Source organism: Triticum aestivum, chromosome 7A, assembly GCF_018294505.1.
Source record: "Triticum aestivum cultivar Chinese Spring chromosome 7A, IWGSC CS RefSeq v2.1, whole genome shotgun sequence".
Lineage (NCBI taxonomy): Eukaryota > Viridiplantae > Streptophyta > Magnoliopsida > Poales > Poaceae > Triticum > Triticum aestivum.
In genome coordinates, this window is record NC_057812.1 from 256,031,066 (window position 1) to 256,050,841 (window position 19,776).

Below are 19,776 nucleotides of genomic sequence, written 5' to 3' on the forward strand. Positions count from 1 at the left end.
CTTACGAGCAGGGGAAAATAACATGACACATGGATTTAGCGATGATTTGAGTCTATCCGATATATCTAAATAGTTTTTCTTTGAGCGGGATATCCTTTGTTTTTGAATAGTTGCAACTTACTATCTATTTTTTTTCTTTTCATGCAACTATGCCATGTCATCAAGTTATACATGTGGTCATCAGTTACAATTTATGTACTAATCTATTCATGCAACCATGCAACCTCAGCAACCATGCATGTTAATTTGTTGTGTGTGTCTAGGACACATCTAGATGTGCTCTAGTTATTGCATGTTTATTTGTTTCACTAATTTTTGTCCGGATATAGACGGTCATGTAACACTTTTTTGTTGCATGACTTACATATATTTGTACATTATACATTTGAAGCAAATATATGTAGGTCAATTTAATAGATTTCTATTTCGTACAACATTTATTTCACATGCTTCATATACTTTATTGTTTTCAAAATACAGTATGTGCCACGAGCATTCTTAAATTTGTTTTTGCAGTAATTTTAGTTTTATAGGATCTATTTATGCATATGTTTTACTAAGGTTCCCGCAATAACGAGCGGAGCATTATCTAATATCTAAATAGTTGATCTTCACTAACTTTAATTTTCTTAACATGCAGCCATTCACATTACCAAATATACCACATCGTTATCCACTAACAATATTTTGTAGCACATGCAATGCATACCCGAATTTAATTGTTACAACTCAAATGGTCGAACATACATGCATACTCTTTGTTCACGCACAATTATTTTTAAAAATAATAATTTTTGATTTAGTTCATTTTGTTTGTATGAAACTAATCTTCAAATTCCCACAACAACGTTTGGGGAAATCACCTGAGTTATCATAGACAAGCAAACCATTGTCGGTGCAGCTACGGGAAGAGCAACACATTGCCAATCACTAGTCTAATTAATCAGTGTCTCAGTTTTCAAGCCAGCTGCAGAGGAGCTCCTGATTTATCCAAGTGAATGAATATCAGACGACTTTTCCGTGAACCTGACAGAGGATCAACCGTCCAAGCACCACTATATTCAACTGAAGCAGACAATCGGTCGTTCATCTTTATATATAAACAAAAAAAAGCAGAAAAGAAATGGCGACATTTATCTGTCAAGCACAACACAGGTATGAACCGCACCTCTGAATATTCCGTGGCGGTCCAAAAACCGCGGTGATAATCTAGCAATTGCTTGACACGGCAACGGCGACCGTGCTCGGTTGGTTGGCCCGTCGCGCGTCAACGTTACGAGGCGATTAAAACCACGGCGTAGGTGGCGTATACTTTCGCCCGGTCTTCCCACGCCACCACAGCGGCGACGAGACCACCGAACAAGAAGAAGAAGAAGAAGAAGCGAGGTTTCTTGCTGCTCCCTCCCACCGGACGATCGCGTCGCGTCGACCGTGGCGAGCACGGCCGCGTCGTCCTCGGTCTCGGAGGCGCCGCCCACGGACGTAGTGAAGAGGATGGCCGTCTCCAAGGACGCCGCCGATGACATGATGCGCGTGCTGTCCATCTACGACGCGCGCTTGCTCCCCATGTCCCCTCCGGCGGAGGGTGAAGCGGCCGGGGAGGCATACGGATGCGATGAGAGGGAGGCGGAGGAGCAGGAGCAGGAGGAGGAGGCGTTTGCCGCCGCGGAGGACGTCATCCGCCGGTGCAACTCCTCCTCGTCGTCGTCCGGTATGATTGATTACCTGTACGCCGTCGACGACGCCCTCGCCGCGGCCGCGCTCCAGGGCGGCCTCGCCTCCCGCGCGGCCGAGGCCGTGCAGGCCGCCATGCCGCGCCTGGAGGAGGAGGCGCGCGCGCTGCTCTGCTCCTCGTCCGCGCGGCGCCTCTCGCTCTCCTCGGACGACCTCGACGACGCGGCCTCGCCGCCCGACGCGTCGCCACGGCTCTCCCCGCGCGCGACCGCCTCCGTCCGCGGCGTCGCGGACCGCATGCTGCGCGCCGGCTATGGCCCGGAGCTCGCGCAGGTGTACGTCACCGCCCGCCGCGACGCCCTCGCGGAGGCCGTGGCGCACCAGCTGGGCGCCGCCGAGCCCGTGGCCATCGAGGAGGTGTTGAGGATGGAATGGGCGGTGCTAGACCAGAAGATGCGGCGGTGGAACCATGCCATCCGGGCCGTGGTCAGGACCCTCCTCGCCGGCGAGCGGCGGCTCTGCGACGAGGTCTTCGCGTCCGACGAGGAGCTCGGCCACGAGTGCTTCGCCGACGTCTCCAGGGGCTGCGTCCTGCAGCTGCTCGGCTTCGCGGACGCCGTCGCCATGTCTGCGCGCGCCACCGAGAAGCTCTACCGCACGCTCGGCATGTACGAGGCGCTCGCCGACGTCGCGCCGGAGCTCGAGGCCCTCTTCACCGGAGACGCGCGCGAGCTCTTCGCCGCCGAGGTCTCAGCCGTGGCCGCGCGGCTGGGCTCCACCCTGCGCCGCACGATCGAGGAGTTCGGCAGCGCCATCCAGGGCGAGTCGTCGAGGAGGCCCGTGCAGGGCGGGGAGATCCACCCCATGAACCGCTACGTGATCAACTACTGCGGCCTCCTCGCGGACTGCCGCAGCACGCTGGACATGATCCTCGTCAACACCGCCGATGCGGTCGACGGCGACGAAGCCACCGGCGGTGGCGGCGGCGCTACGTCGACGCCGTCAGGGCGGTGCATGCTCGAGCTGCTGACCCGGCTGCTGAGCAAGATGGACGAGAAGTCGTGCCTCTACGACGACGCCGGCCTGAAGCACATATTCCTCATGAACAACCTCTACTACATCGTGCAGAAGGTGATGGACTCTCCGCTCCGGGAGCTGCTCGGCGACGACTGGATCCGCCGGCACCGCGGCCAGATCCGGCAGTACGAGACGGGCTACCTCCGGGCGTCGTGGATCACCGTGCTATCCGTCCTCAGGGACGACGGCGGCAGCGCGGCGCCGACGGTCAAGGACAAGGCGAGGAGCTTCAACGCGGCGTTCGAGGAGCTGTACCGGAACCAGACGGCGTGGAAAGTGATCGACCCGCAGCTCCGGGAGGAGCTCCGCATCGCCGTGTCGGAGCGGCTTATCCCGGCGTACCGGTCGTTCCTGTCGCGACCGAGGCCGCAGACGGGATCGTCCAGCGGCAGCCGGCACTCGGCGTCGAAGCACGTGAAGTACACCCTTGAGGATCTCGAGGACTACATGCTGGACTTCTTCGAAGGCGTGCAGAAGTTCGTCAAGTGATCGGGGGACCGGAGCAGAGGACCTCTGCTTGTGACTCCGCAACATTCTTCAGAGGCAGCTTTGTGCTGCCGGGACGTGATCGGGCGATGCACTGCGGCACGGATTCATGATTTGTTTTGCTAAGCATTGCTCACCAGTACTAGTAGTACACGTCCATTGTCGACACATCTGTAAATAGGATAAGAACTCGGGAGTGTATATATAGTGCATAGGATTTCCATAAAACTTAAACTCTGACATTAGATTTTTTTTAACACAATACAGACGCAAGCGCTCATACATACGCACATACACTCGCCCCTATGAATGCACACATACGGCATATCATCTTGAGATTTACGAAGTCATTGTAGGCACTTCGTCATCGACGGAAACGTCTCATCCCACCGAAAGCGTATCGCCGAAAATCCTGAAATAAATCAAGGAATAATACGAGCACCACGACTTAAACCTTGATGGCTGGGAATACCACTGTCCCTCTAACCATCTCAACCACAGGTTGGTTCGCACATCAGATTTTTAAAGGGCCAGGGCCAATGCTTTGGTAGTCGTGCCATGATGAGCACGGATTGTAAAGCAAGGCTAGTGGCCACGTCAACGCTTTGAATCTATTCGGGCGCTATGCAAATAGTATGAATGCATTTTTTTAGCCACCGCCCACTCACTCGGAGCCGGACCCTATAACATTGTGGAGAGATGTCACGGCTTGATATCCCTTCAGCAAAACAAACGTTTTGTGCTAAAAACAAACTCGCGTGTCCAAATCAAAAAAGAAAGAAAGAAAAGACTCGTTGTTCCCAGCCGGACTCCGCCACTGCTAACTCTACAACCCTCGCTCGCGCTGCCATGATCCGCCGACCTCACGCCAAATCGTCGCCGCGATTGGACGACCTATGACCTCGCACACAGTCGTTGTTGGTTCGCCGCCATGGTCCATGGACCTCGCGCCCCTTCGATGTCGCCGATTCATTAACCTCCCGCGTATCTGCCCGCGCCGTCGCCGATTCGTGGACCTCACCCACACCTCCCACGGTTCGTCGCATCATCATCCCCTCTGCTAAAGCTTCCTTGTTCCATCAGCTCCCGAAGGTAAGAACACGTTTCTGAATTTTTGAAATCATTGTAAAAACTGATTCTATTGCTGAATATGTATGAATAGATACGCCTGCAAATGTAGTGTTCGGTTTCTTTGTTGCTTCTAGAAGAAGAATGCATGTGAAAATATACATTAAAATTTGAATCCATAAACCAATTGGCACTGATTTATATTGTGATTCGTGAATATAAAAGAATACACATTGCCAATCATAAAGTCCCACCAAGTCGTAACATAAGAAAATAGACGTCCTTATAGTGCCAAACAAAAGGAACGCCTACCTTACTTGCTACTTGTACTCTACCATTCTTAACATGTTTAGAGTACAAACTGTAGCATCCAAAATAATTTCGACTGCAACCAAAATGGGTCAGCATCTATGTCTTCAACAATAGGAGTTGTCAACAGACCAGTGAATTTTCCATGAACTCACATTTTTTTAGAGTTTGCTTCATTCGGTAATGGTTTGGCCCGTTTTGCTGATTTACTTAGACAACCTTCTTTGCCGGACTAGTCTGTGATGTTATGTTCTCCTTGTCTTCCTGTTGGCTGATGGGAAAATCTTCTCTTTCTTTTCTCATTGCGGTGGCAGATGGTGCTTTGCTTGTTCACTTGTGTTGCCTCTCAAGGAATTTTTTTTTCTTTTAGAGCCTTTCTTCTCAACCCCCTTTTTTCTTCAAACGAGCATCACTCAAGAATTCATTTGATGTTTGAGTCACCTGCGCATCACTCAACAATTCATTCGATGTTCGTGTCACTTGGACTTGGCATCTTTCTTCAACATTAGTTGTGCATGCTAATAAGTGCATTCTTGATGACAATACAACGTTCCTCGGAGTTGGTTGCTAGAGTTGCCAACTCACAACACATGTGTATAGGAAAATTGTATCGGGTGATGGCATCCAACTTCGTGTTGGGGAACGCAGTAATTCAAAAAAAATTCCACGATCACGCAAGATCTATCTAGGAGATTCATAGCAACGAGACGACGAGAGTATGTCCATGTACCCTCATAGACCGAAAGCGGAAGCGTTTAGTAACGCGGTTGATGTAGTCGAACGTCTTCTCGATCCAACTGATACAAGTACCGAACGTACGGCACCTCCGCGTTCAGCACACGTTCAGCTCGATGACGTCCCTTAAGCTCTTGATCCAGTTGAGGATGAGGAAGAGTTCCGTCAGCACGACGGCGTGGCGACGGTGATGATGAAGTTACCAGCGCAGGGCTTCGCCTAAGCACTACGATGATGTGACCGAGGTGTGTAACTGTGGAGGGGGGCACCGCACACGGCTAAGAGAAACTTTGGTGTCTCTTTGGGGTGCCCCCTCCCCCGTATATAAAGGAGGGAGGAGGAGGAGGCCGTCCTAGGAGGGGCGCGCCTATAGGGGGAGTCCAACTAGGATTCCCAATCCTAGTTGGAGTCCCCTTCCTTTTCCAAGAGGTGGAGAGAGGGAAGGGGGAGGAGAGGGAGAAGGAAAGAGGGGGGCGCTGCCCCCTCCTAGTCCAATTCGGACCAGCCCATGGGGGGCGCGCTGCCTCCCCTTGTGGCCCTTCTCTCCTTTCACTAAAGCCCAATAAGCCCCAATACTTCCCCTAGTGAATTCCCGTAACTCCCCGGTTCTCCGAAAAATACCCGAATCACTCAGAACTATTCCGATGTCCGTATATAGCCATCCAATATATGAATCTTTACCTCTCGACCATTTCGAGACTCCTCGTCATGTCCGTGATCTCATCCGGGACTTCGAAAAACTTCGGTCCTTAAATCACATAACTCATAATACAAATCATCATCGAACATTAAGCATGTGGGCCCTATGGGTTCGAGAACTATGTAGACATGACCGAGACACATCTCCGGTCAATAACCAATAGCGGAACCTGGATGCGCATATTGGCTCCTACATATTCTACGAATATCTTTATCGGTCAAACTGCATAACGACCTACGTTGTTCCCTTCGTCATCGGTATGTTACTTGCCCGAGATTTGATCGTCGGTATCCTCATACCTAGTTCAATCTCATTACCGACAAGTCTCTTTACTCGTTCTGTAATGCATCATCCCGCAACTAACTCATTAGTCACATTGCTTGCAAGGCTTATAGTGATGTGCATTACCGAGAGGGCCCAGAGATACCTCTCCGATACACAGAGTGACAAATCCTAATCTCGATCTATGCCAACTCAACAAACACCATCGGAGACACCTGTAGATCATCTTTATAATCACCCAGTTACGTTGTGACGTTTGATAGCACACAAGGTGTGCATCCGGTATTTGGGAGTTGCATAATCTCATAGTCAGAGGAACATGTATAAGTCATGAAGAAAGCAATAGCAATAAAACTAAACGATCATAATGCTAAGCTAACGGATGGGTTTTGTCCATCACATCATTCTCTAATGATGTGATCCCGTTCATCAAATGACAACACATGTCTATGGTCAGGAAACATAACCATCTTTGATAAACAAGCTAGTCAAGTAGAGACATACTAGGGACACTCTGTTTGTCTATGTATTCGCACATGTACTAAGTTTCCGGTTAATACAATTCTAGCATGAATAATAGACATTTATCATGATATAAGGAAATATAAATAACTTAAGTTGTTATTTATATTTCCTTATATCATGATAAATATTTATTATTCATGCTAGAATTGTATTCACCGGAAACTTAGTACATGTGTGAGTACATAGACAAAACAGAGTGTCCCTAGTATGCCTCTACTTGACTAGCTCATTAATCAAAGATGGTTAAGTTTCCTAGCCATAGACATGTGTTGTCATTTGATGAACGGGATCACATCATTAGAAAATGATGTGATGGACTAGACCCATCCATTAGCTTAGCACTCTCGTCGTTTAGTTTATTGCTACTGCTTTCTTCATGACTTATACATGTTCCTATGACTATGAGATTATGCAACTCCCGAATACCAGAGGAACACCTTGTGTGCTATCAAACGTCACAATGTAACTGGGTGATTATAAAGATGCTCTACAGGTGTCTCCGATGGTGTTTGTTGAGTTGGCATAGATCGAGATTAGGATTTGTCACTCCGTGTATCGGAGAGGTATCTCTGGGCCATCTCAGTAATGCACATCACTATAAGCCTTGCAAGTAATGTAACTAATGAGTTAGTTACAAGATGATGCATTATGGAACAAGTAAAGAGACTTGTCGATAACGAGATTGAACTAGGTATGATGATACCGACGATCGAATCTCGGGAAAGTAACATACCGATGACAAAGGGAACAACGCATGTTGTTATGCGGTTTGACCGATAAAGATCTTCATAGAATATGTAGGAACCAATATGAGCATCCAGGTTCCGCTAATGGTTATTGACCAGAGATGAGTCTCGATCATGTCTACATAGTTCTCGAACATGTAGGGTCCGCACGCTTAACGTTCGATGACGATATGTATTATGAGTTATGTGATTTGATGTACCGAAGGTTGTTCGGAGTCCCGGATGTGATCACGGACATGACGAGGAGTCTCGAAATGGTTGAGACATAAATATCGATATATTGGAAGGATATATTCGGACATCGGAAAGGTTTTGAGTGGTTCGGGTATTTTTCGGAGTACCGGAGAGTTACGGGAATTCGCCGTGGTAAGTATTGGGCCTTCTTGGGCCTTAGTGGAAAGGTTCAGACCCGTTGACTATAACATCTCTCACAAGCATAACATGATCAAACCCAGAACTCATTGAGTGTTAATCACATGGTAATGTGAACTAGATTATTGACTCTAGTAAACTCTTTGGGTGTTAGTCACATGGGGATGTGACCTTGAGTGTTAATCACATAGCGATGTGAACTGGATTATTGACTCTAGTGCAAGTGGGAGACTGTTGGAAATATGCCCTAGAGGCAATAATAAATTAGTTATTATTATATTTCCTTGTTCATGATAATCGTTTATTATCCATGCTAGAATTGTATTGATAGGAAACTCAGATACATGTGTGGATACATAGACAACACCATGTCCCTAGTAAGCCTCTAGTTGACTAGCTCGTTGATCAATAGATGGTTACGGTTTCCTGACCATGGACATTGGATGTCGTTGATAACGGGATCACATCATTAGGAGAATGATGTGATGGACAAGACCCAATCCTAAGCCTAGCACAAGATCGTGTAGTTCGTATGCTAAAGCTTTTCTAATGTCAAGTATCATTTCCTTAGACCATGAGATTGTGCAACTCCCGGATACCGTAGGAATGCTTTGGGTGTACCAAACGTCACAACGTAACTGGGTGGCTATAAAGGTGCACTGCGGGTATCTCCGAAAGTGTCTGTTGGGTTGGCACGAATCGAGACTGGGATTTGTCACTCCGTGTAACGGAGAGGTATCTCTGGGCCCACTCGGTAGGACATCATCATAATGTGCACAATGTGACCAAGGAGTTGATCACGGGATGATGTGTTACAGAACGAGTAAAGAGACTTGCCGGTAACGAGATTGAACGAGGTATCGGGATACCGACGATCGAATCTCGGGCAAGTATCATACCGATAGACAAAGGGAATTGTATACGGGATTGATTAAATCCTCGACATCGTGGTTCATCCGATGAGATCATCGTGGAGCATGTGGGAGCCAACATGGGTATCAAGATCCTTCTGTTGGTTATTGGCCGGAGAGTTGTCTCGGTCATGTCTGCATGGTTCCCGAACCCGTAGGGTCTACACACTTAAGGTTCGGTGACGCTAGAGTTGTAGAGATATTAATATGTGGTTAACCGAAAGTTGTTCGGAGTCTCGGATGAGATCCCGGACGTCACGAGGAGTTCCAGAATGGTCCGGAGGTAAAGATTTATATATACGAAGTCCAGATTCAGCCACCGGGAGAGTTTTGGGAGTCATCGATATTGTACCGGGACCACCGGAAGGGTCCTGGGGGTCCACCGGGTGGGGCCACCTATCCCGGATGGCCCCATGGGCTGAAGGGGCGTGGGAACCAGCCCCTGGTGGGCTGGTGTGCCCCCCTTGGGCCTCCCATGCGCCTAGGGTTGGAAACCCTAAGGGGTGGGGGCGCCTCCACTTGGCTTGGAGGCCAAGCCACCCCTAGGGCTGCCGCCCCCTCCCTAGATGGGATCTATAAGGGGCCGGCGCCCCCTAGGCCCCCTATATATAGTGGAGGGGAGGGAGGGCAGCCGCACCTGAAGCCCTGGCGCCTCCATCCTTCCCGTGACACCTCTTCCTCCCCGCTTGTGCTTGGCGAAGCCCTGCCGGGATCTCGCTACTTCCACCACCACGCCGTCGTGATGCTGGATCTCCACCAACTTCTCCTTTCCCCTTGCTAGATCAAGAAGGAGTAGACGTCTCCGCTCCGTACGTGTGTTTAACACGGAGGTGCCGTCCGTTCGGCGCTAGGATCATCGGTGATTTGGATCACGACGAGTACGACTCCATCAACCCCGTTCTCTTGAACGCTTCCGCTTAGCGATCTTCAAGGGTATGAAGATGCACTCCCTCTCTCTCGTTGCTAGATGACTCCATAGATTGATCTTGGTGATGCGTAGAAAATTTTAAATTTCTGCTATGATCCCCAACAGTGGCATCATGAGCTAGGTCTATGCGTAGTTTCTATGCACGAGTAGAACACAAAGTAGTTGTGGGCGATGATTTGTTCAATTTGCTTGCCGTTACTAGTCTTATCTTGATTCGGCATCATTGTGGGATGAAGCGGCCCGGGCCGACCTTACACGTACGCTTACGTGAGATTGGTTCCACCAACTGACATGCACTTGATGCACAAGGTGGCTGGCGGGTGTCTGTCTCTCCCACTTTAGTCGGATCGGATTCGGTGAAAAGGGTCCTTATGAAGGGTAAATAGCAATTGGCATATCACCTTGTGGTTTTGCGTAGGTAAGAAATGTTCTTGCTAGAAACCCATAGCAGCCACGTAAAACATGCAACAACAATTAGAGGACGTCTAACTTGTTTTTGCAGGGTATGCTTGTGATGTGATATGGCCAAAAGGATGTGATGAATGATATATGTGATGTATGCGATTGATCATGTTCTTGTAATAGGAATCACTACTTGCATGTCGATGAGTATGACAACCGACATGAGCCATAGGAGTTGTCTTAATTTATTTATGACCTGCGTGTCAACATACACGTCATGTAATTACTTTACTTTATTGCTAACCGTTAGCCATAGTAGTAGAAGTAATAGTTGGCGAGGCAACTTCATGAAGACACGATGATGGAGATCATGGTGTCATGCCGGTGATGATGGTGTTCATGCCGCGCCTCGAAGATGGAGATCAAAGGCGCAAGATGATATTGGCCATATCATGTCACTTTATGATTTGCATGTGATGTTTGTCATGTTTACATCTTATTTGCTTAGAACGACGGTAGCATAAATATGATGACCCCTCATTAAAATATCAAGAATTGTGTTCCTCCTAACTGTGCACCGTTGCTAAGGTCCGTTGTTCCGAAGCACCACGCGATGATCGGGTGTGATAGGTTCTAATATTCGTATACAACGGGTGTAAGCCAGATTTACACACGCAATACACTTAGGTTAACCTAACGAGCCTAGCATGTACAGACATGGCCTCGGAACACGGAAGACCGAAAGGTCGAACATGAGTCGTATAGTGGATACGATCAACATGAAGATGTTCACCGATGATGACTAGTCCGTCTCACGTGATGATCGGACATGGCCTAGTTGACTCGGATCATGTATCACTTAGATGACTAGAGGGATGTCTATCTAAGTGGGAGTTCATTGAATAATTTGATTAGATGAACTTAATTATCATGAACATAGTCAAAAGGTCTTTGCAAATTATGTCATAGCTCACGCTTTGGTTCTATTGTTTTAGATATGTTCCTAGAGAAAATTTAGTTGAGAATTGACAGTAGCAATTATGCGGACTGAGTCCGTGAACTGAGGATTGTCCTCATTGCTGCACAGAAGGGCTATGTCCTTAATGCACCGCTCAGTGTGTTGAACCTCGAGCGTCGTCTGTAGATGTTGGGAAACATCTGACATACACGTTTGGATGACTACGTGATAGTTCAGTACATAATGCTAAATGGTTTAGAATTGTGGCACCAAAGACGTTTTTTTGAAACGTCGCAGAACATATGAGATGTTCCAAAGACTGAAATTGGGATTTCAGACTAGTGCCCACGTCAAGAGGCATGAGACCTCTGACAAGTTTCTTAAGACTGCAAACTAAGGGAGAAAAGCTCAATCGTTGAGCATGTGCTCAGATTGTCTAAGTACTACAATCGCTTGAATCGAGTGGAAGTTAATCTTCCAGATGAGATAGTGATAGTTCTCCATAGTCACTGCCACCAAGTTATTAGAGCTTAGTGATGAACTATAACATATCGGGGATAGACATGATGATCCTTGAGCAATTCGCGATGTTTGACACCGTGAAAGTAGAAATCAAGTAGGAGCATCAATTGTTGATGGTTAATAAAACCACTAGTTTCAAGAAGGGCAAGGGAAAGAAGGGATACTTCATGAGACGGCAAATCAGTTGCTGCTCTAGTGAAGAAACCCAAGGTTGAACCAAACCCGAGACTAAGTGCTTCCACAATGAGGGGAACGGTCACTGAAGCAGAATTACCCTAGATCCTTGGTAGATGAGAAGGCTGGCAAGGTCGACAGAAGTATTTTGAATATACATTATATTATTGTGTACTTTACTAGTACTCCTAGTAGCACCAGGGTAATAAATACCGGTTCGGTTGCTAAGTGTAGTAACTCGAAATAAAAGGCTACGGAGACTAGCTAAAGGTGAGATGACGATATGTTGGAAGTGTTTCCAAGGTTGATGTGATCAAACATCGCACGCTCCCTCTACCATCGGGATTAGTGTTAAACCTAAATAATTGTTATTTGGTGTTTGCGTTGAGCATAGACATGATTGGATTATGTTTGTCGCAATACGGTTATTCATTTAAGGAGAATAATGGTTACTCTGTTTATTTGAATAATACCTTCAATGGTCTTGCACCTAAAATGAATGGTTTATTGAATCTGGATCGTAGTGATACACATGTTCATGCCAAAAGATATAAGATAGTAATGATAGTACCACACACTTGTGGCACTGCAATTTGAGCCATAATGGTATAAAACGCATGAAGAAGCCCCATGTTGATGGATCTTTGGACTCACTTGATTTTGAATCACTTGAGACATGCGAACCATGCCTATTGGTATATATGCATGAAGAAACTCCATACAGATGGATCGTTTGGACTCACTTGATTTTGAATCACTTTAGACATGCAAATCATACCACATGGGCAAGATGACTAAAAGGCCTCGTTTTCAGTAAGATGGAACAAGAAAGCAACTTGTTGGAAGTAATACATTTTGATGTGTGCATTCCAATGAGTGCTGAGGCACGCAGTGGATATCGTTATGTTCTTACTTCACAGATGATTTGAGTAGATGCTGAGTATATTTACTTGATGAAACACAAGTCTGAATTATTGAAAGGTTCAAGTAATTTCAGAGTGAAGTTGAAGATCATCGTGACAAGATGATAAAATGTCTATGATATGATCATAGAGATGAATATCTGAGTTACGAGTTTGGCACACAATTAAGACATTGTGGAAATTGTTTCACAACTAATACCGCCTGGAACACCATAGTGTGATGGTGTGTCCGAACATCATAACTGCACCCTATTGGATATGGTGCATACCATGATGTCTCTTATCGAATTACCACTATCGTTTATGGGTTAGGCATTAGAGACAACCGCATTCACTTTAAATAGGGCACCACACAATTCCGTTGAGACGACACCGTATGAACTATGGTTTAGAGAAACCTAAGCTGTCGTTTCTTAAAAGTTTGGGGCTGCGATGCTTATGTGAAAAAGTTTCAGGCTGATAAGCTCGAACCCAAAGCGGATAAATGCATCTTCATAGAATACCCAAAAATAGTTGGGTATACCTCCTATTTCAGTCCGGCAGCAAAAGTGATTGTTTCTAGAAACGGGTCCTTTCTCGAGGAAAAGTTTCTCTCGAAAGAATTGAGTGGGAGGATGGTGGAGACTTGATGAGGTTATTGAACCGTCACTTCAACTAGTGTGTAGCAGGGCACAGGAAGTTGTTCCTGTGGCACCTACACCAATTGAAGTGGAAGCTTATGATAGTGATCATGAAACTTCGGATCAAGTCACTACCAAACCTCATAGGTCGACAAGGATGCGTACTACTTCAAAGTGGTACGTAATCCTGTCTTGGAAAGTCATGTTGCTAGACAACAATGAACCTACGAGCTATGGAGAAGCGATGGTGGGCCCGGATTCCGACGAATGGCTCGAGGCCATAAAATCCGAGAGAGGATCCATGTATAAAACAAAGTATAGACTTTGGAAGAACTACTTGATGGTCGTAAGGCTGTTGGGTGCAGATGGATTTTAAAAGGAAGACGGACAATGATGGTAAGTGTCACCATTAAGAAAGCTCGACTTGTCGTTAAGATGTTTCCCGACAAGTTCAAGGAGTTGACTACGATGAGACTTTCTCACTCGTAGCGATGCTAAGAGTCTGTTGGAATTATGTTAGCAGTTACTGCATTATTTATGAAATCTTGCAGATAGGATGTCAAAACATTGTTTCCTCGACGTTTTTCTTGAGGAAAGGTTGTATGTGATTCAACCAGAAGGTTTTGTCAATCCTGAAAGATGCTAACAAGTATGCAAAGCTCCAGCAATCCTTCTAAGGACTGGAGTAAGCATCTCGGAATTGGAATGTACGCTTTGATGAGATGATCAAAGATTTTGGGTTTATACAAAGTTTATGAGAAACTTGTATTTCCAAAGAAGTGAGTGGGAGCACTATAGAATTTTTGATGAGTATATGTTGTTAACATATTGTTGATCAGAAATGATGTAGAATTTCTGGAAAGCATGCAAGGTTATTTGAAAAGTATTTTTCAATGGAAAACCTGGATTAAGCTACTTGAACATTGAGCATCAAGATCTATAAGGATAGATCAAAAACGATTAATGGTACTTTCAAATGAATACATACCGTGACAAGATTTTGAAGGAGTTCAAAATAGGTCGGCAAAGAAGGAGTTCTTGGTTGTGTTATAAGGTATGGGTATTGAGTAAGACTCAAGACCTGACCACGGCAGAATAGAGAGAAAGGACGAAGGTCGTCCCCTATGCTTTAGACATAGGCTCTACAGTATGCTATGTTGTGTACCGCACCTGAAGCGTGCTAAGCCTTGAGTCAGTCAAGGGGTACAAGTGTGATCTAGGAATGGATCACAGGACAACGATCAAGGTTATCCTTAGTAACTAGTGGACTAAGGAATTTTCTCGATTATGGAGGTGGTAAAAGAGTTCGTCGTAAAGGATTACGCCGATGGAATCTTTGACACTAATCTGGATGATTCTGAGTAGTAAACCGTATTCGTATAGTAGAATAGTTATTTGGAATAGATCCAAATAGAGCATGGTAGCTGCATCTACAAGATGACATAGAGATTTGTAAAACACACACGGATCTGAAAGGTTCAGACCCGTTGACTATAACATCTCTCACAAGCATAACATGATCAAACCCAGAACTCATTGAGTGTTAATCACATGGTAATGTGAACTAGATTATTGACTCTAGTAAACTCTTTGGGTGTTAGTCACATGGGGATGTGACCTTGAGTGTTAATCACATAGCGATGTGAACTGGATTATTGACTCTAGTGCAAGTGGGAGACTGTTGGAAATATGCCCTAGAGGCAATAATAAATTAGTTATTATTATATTTCCTTGTTCATGATAATCGTTATTATCCATGCTAGAATATTATTGATAGGAAACTCAGATACATGTGTGGATACATAGACAACACCATGTCCCTAGTAAGCCTCTAGTTGACTAGCTCGTTGATCAATAGATGGTTACGGTTTCCTGACCATGGACATTGGATGTCGTTGATAACGGGATCACATCATTAGGAGAATGATGTGATGGACAAGACCCAATCCTAAGCCTAGCACAAAATCGTGTAGTTCGTATGCTAAAGCTTTTCTAATGTCAAGTATCATTTCCTTAGACCATGAGATTGTGCAACTCCCGGATACCGTAGGAATGCTTTGGGTGAACCAAACGTCACAACATAACTGGGTGGCTATAAAGGTGCACTGCGGGTATCCCCGAAAGTGTCTGTTGGGTTGGCACGAATCGAGACTGGGATTTGTCACTCCGTGTAACGGAGAGGTATCTCTGGGCCCACTCGGTAGGACATCATCATAATGTGCACAATGTGACCAAGGAGTTGATCACGGGATGATGTGTTACGGAACGAGTAAAGAGACTTGCCGGTAACAAGATTGAACGAGGTATCGGGATACCGACGATCGAATCCCGGGCAAGTATCATACCGATAGACAAAGGGAATTGTATACGGGATTGATTAAATCCTCGACATCGTGGTTCATCCGATGAGATCATCATGGAGCATGTGGGAGCCAACATGGGTATCCAGATCCTGCTGTTGGATATTGGCCGGAGAGTTGTCTCGATCATGTCTGCATGGTTCCCGAACCCATAGGGTCTACACACTTAAGGTTTGGTGACGCTAGAGATGTAGATATATTAGTATGCGGTTAACCGAAAGTTGTTCGGAGTCCCCGATGAGATCCCGGACGTCACGAGGAGTTCCGGAATGGTCCGGAGGTAAAGATTTATATATAGGAAGTCCAGTTTCGGCCACCGGGAGAGTTTTGGGAGTCATTGGTATTGTACTGGGACCACCGGAAGGGTCCCGGGGGTCCACCGGGTGGGGCCACCTATCCCGGATGGCCCCATGGGCTGAAGGCGCGTGGGAACCAGCCCCTGGTGGGATGGTGCCCCCCCTTGGGCCTCCCATGCGCCTAGGGTTGGAAACCCTAAGAGGTGGGGGCGCCTCCACTTGGCTTGGAGGCCAAGCCACCCCTAGGGCTGCCGCCCCCCTCCCTAGATGGGATCTACAAGGGGCCGGTGCCCCCCTAGGCCCCCTATATATAGTGTAGGGGAGGGAGGTCAGCCGCACCTGAAGCCCTGGTGCCTCCCTCCCTCCCGTGACACCTCTTCCTCCCCGCTTGTGCTTGGCGAAGCCCTGCCGAGATCTCGCTACTTCCACCACCACACCGTCGTGATGCTGGATCTCCATCAACTTCTCCTTTCCCCTTGCTGGATCAAGAAGGAGGAGACGTCTCCGCTCCATACGTGTGTTGAACGCGGAGGTACCGTCCGTTCTGCGCTAGGATCATCGGTGATTTGGATCACGACGAGTACGACTCCATCAACCCCGTTCTCTTGAACGCTTCCGCTTAGCGATCTTCAAGGGTATGAAGATGAACTCCCTCTCTCTCGTTGCTAGATGACTCCATAGATTGATCTTGGTGATGCGTAGAAAATTTTAAATTTCTGCTATGATCCCCAACAGTTATGCGGTTTGACCGATAAAGATCTTCATAGAATATGTAGGAACCAATATGAGCATCCAGGTTCCGCTAATGGTTATTGACCAGAGATGATTCTCGATCCTGTCTACATAGTTCTCGAACATGTAGGGTCCGCATGCTTAACGTTCGATGACGATATGTATTATGAGTTATGTGATTTGATGTACCGAAGGTTGTTCGGAGTCCCGGATGTGATCACGGACATGACGAGGAGTCTCGAAATGGTTGAGACATAAAGATCGATATATTGTAAGGCTATATTCGGACATCGTAAAGGTTTTGAGTGGTTTGGGTATTTTTCAGAGTACCGGAGAGTTACGGGAATTCGCCGTGGTAAGTATTGGGCCTTCTTGGGCCTTAGTGGAAAGGAGAGAAGGGCCACAAGGGGAGGCCGCCCCCCATGGGCTGGTCCGAATTGGACTAGGGAGGGGGCGGCGCCCCTCCTCTTTCCTTCTCCCTCTCCTCTCCTTCCTTCTTCTCCTACTTGGACTAGGATAGGGGGAAAACCTACTCCTGCTAGGAGTAGGAATCCCCCTTTGGGCGCGCCCTTTGTGGTCGGCCCTCCTCCTCTTCCCCTCCTTTATATACAGGGGAGGGGTCACCCCATAGACACACAAGTTGATTTCTTAGCCATGTGTGGTCCCCCCTCCACAGTTTCCACCTCGGTCATATTGTCGTAGTGCTTAGGTGAAACCCTGCGTCGATAACTTTATCATCACCGTCACCATGCCGTCGTGCTGATGAAACTCTCCTTCGGCCTCAGCTGGATCTAGAGTTCGAGGGACATCACCGAGCTGAACGTGTGCTGATCACGGAGGTGCCGTACATTCGGTACTTGGATCGATTGGATCGCGAAGACGTTCGACTACAGCAACCACGTTAATAAATGCTTCCGCTTTTGGTCTACGAGGGTACGTGGACACACTCTCCCCACTCGTTTCTATGCTTCTTCTAGATAGATTCTATCTTGTGTGATCGTAGGCAATTTTTTTGAAATACTACGTTCCCCAACAGTGATATCAGAGCCACGTCTATGCGTAGATGTTATATGCATGAGTAGAACACAATGAGTTGTGGTTTTGATGCGTAGGTAAGAATGGTTCTTGCTAGTAGCCCGTAGCAGCCATGTAAAACTTGCAACAACAAAGTAGAGGATGTCTAACTTGTTTTTGCAGGGCTTGCTGTGATGTGATATGGTCAAGACGTGATGATATATAAATTGTTGTATGACATGATCATGTTTTGTAACAGCTATCGGCAACTGGCAGGAGCCATATGGTTGTCGCTTTATTGTATGAAATGCAATCGTCATGTAATTGCTTTACTTTATCACTAAGCGGTAGCGATAGTCGTAGAAGCAATAGTTGGCGAGACGACAATGATGCTACGATGGAGATCAAGGTGTCAAGCCGGTGACGATGGTGATCCTGACAGTGCTTTGGAGATGGAGATCAAAGGCACAAGATGATGATGGCCATATCATATCACTTATTTTGATTGCATGTGATGTTTATCTTTTATGCATCTTATTTTCCTTAGTACGACGGTGGCACTATAAGATGACCTCTCACTAAATTTCAAGGTATAAGTGTTCTCCCCGAGTATGCACCGTTGCTACAGTTCGTCGTGCGGAGACACCACGTGATGATCGGGTGTGATAAGCTCTATGTTCACATACAACGGATGCAAGCCAGTTTCGCACATGCAGAATACTCGGGTTAAACTTGACAAGCCTTGCATATGCAGATATGGCCTCAAAACACTGAGACCGAAAGGTCGAGCGTGAATCATATAGTAGATATGATCAACATAGTGATGTTCACCATTGAAAACTACTCCATCTCTCATGATGATCGGACATGGTTTTATTGATTTGGATCACGTGATCATTTGGATGACAAGAGGAATGCCTATCTAAGTGGGAGTTCTTAAGTAATATGATTAATTAAACTTTAATTTATCATGAACTTAGTACCTGATAGTATTTTGCATGTCTATGTTGTTGTAGATCAATAGCTCGCGATGTAGCTCCCTATTTATTTTTTATATGTTCCTAGAGAAAAATAAGTTGAAATATGATAGTAGCAATGATGCAGACTGGGTCCGTGATCTGAGGATTATCCTCATTGCTGCATAGAAGAATTATGTCCTTGATGCACCGCTAGGTGACGGACCTATTGCTGGAGCAGATGCAGACGTTATGAACGTTTGGCAAGCTCGGTATGATGACTACTTGATAGTTTAGTGCACCATGCTTTACGGCTTAAAACCAGGAATTCAAAAACGTTTTGAACGCCAAGGAGCATATAAGGTGTTCTAAGAGCTGAAATTGGCATTTCAGACTCATGCCTGAGTCAAGAGGTATGAGACCTCTGACAAGTATCTTTGCCTACAAGATGGAGGAGAATAGCTCAACCAGTGAGCATGTACACAGAATGTCTGAGTACTACAATCGCTTGAATCAAGTGGGAGTTAATCTTCCAGATAAGATAGTGATTGATAGAGTTCTCTAGTCACTATCACCAAGTTACGGTAACTTCGTGATGAACTATAATATGCAAGGGATGACGAAAATGATTCCCCGAGCTCTTCACGATGCTGAAATCAGCGAAGGTAGAAATCAAGAAAAGTATCAAGTGTTGATGGTTGACAAGACCACTAGTTTCAAGTAAAAGGGCAAGGGAAAGAAAGGGAACTTCAAGAAGAATGGCAAGCAAGTTGCTACTCCCATGAAGAGGCCCAAATCTAGAACCAATCCTGAAACTGAGTGCTTCTACTACAAAGGAAATGGTCACTGAAAGCGGAACTGCCCCAAATACTTGGCGGATAAGAAGGATGGCAAAGTGAACAAAAGTATATATGATATACATGTTATTGATGTGTACTTTACTAGTATTCATAGTAGCCCCTGGGTATTTGATACTGGTTCACTTGCTATGATTAGTAACTTGAAA

The 19,776-nt window shown here is 46.3% G+C and overlaps 1 protein-coding gene across 1 annotated transcript; it reads left to right on the forward strand.

Moving 5' to 3' along the window:
- Positions 1–1,292: 1,292 nt before the first annotated feature.
- On the forward strand, positions 1,293–3,524 carry LOC123154654 (exocyst complex component EXO70B1). The gene has a single exon (XM_044573330.1). It carries the CDS (start codon positions 1,495–1,497, stop codon positions 3,238–3,240), a length of 1,746 nt encoding a protein of 581 aa, XP_044429265.1. The 5' UTR covers positions 1,293–1,494; the 3' UTR covers positions 3,241–3,524.
- Positions 3,525–19,776: the final 16,252 nt, after the last annotated feature.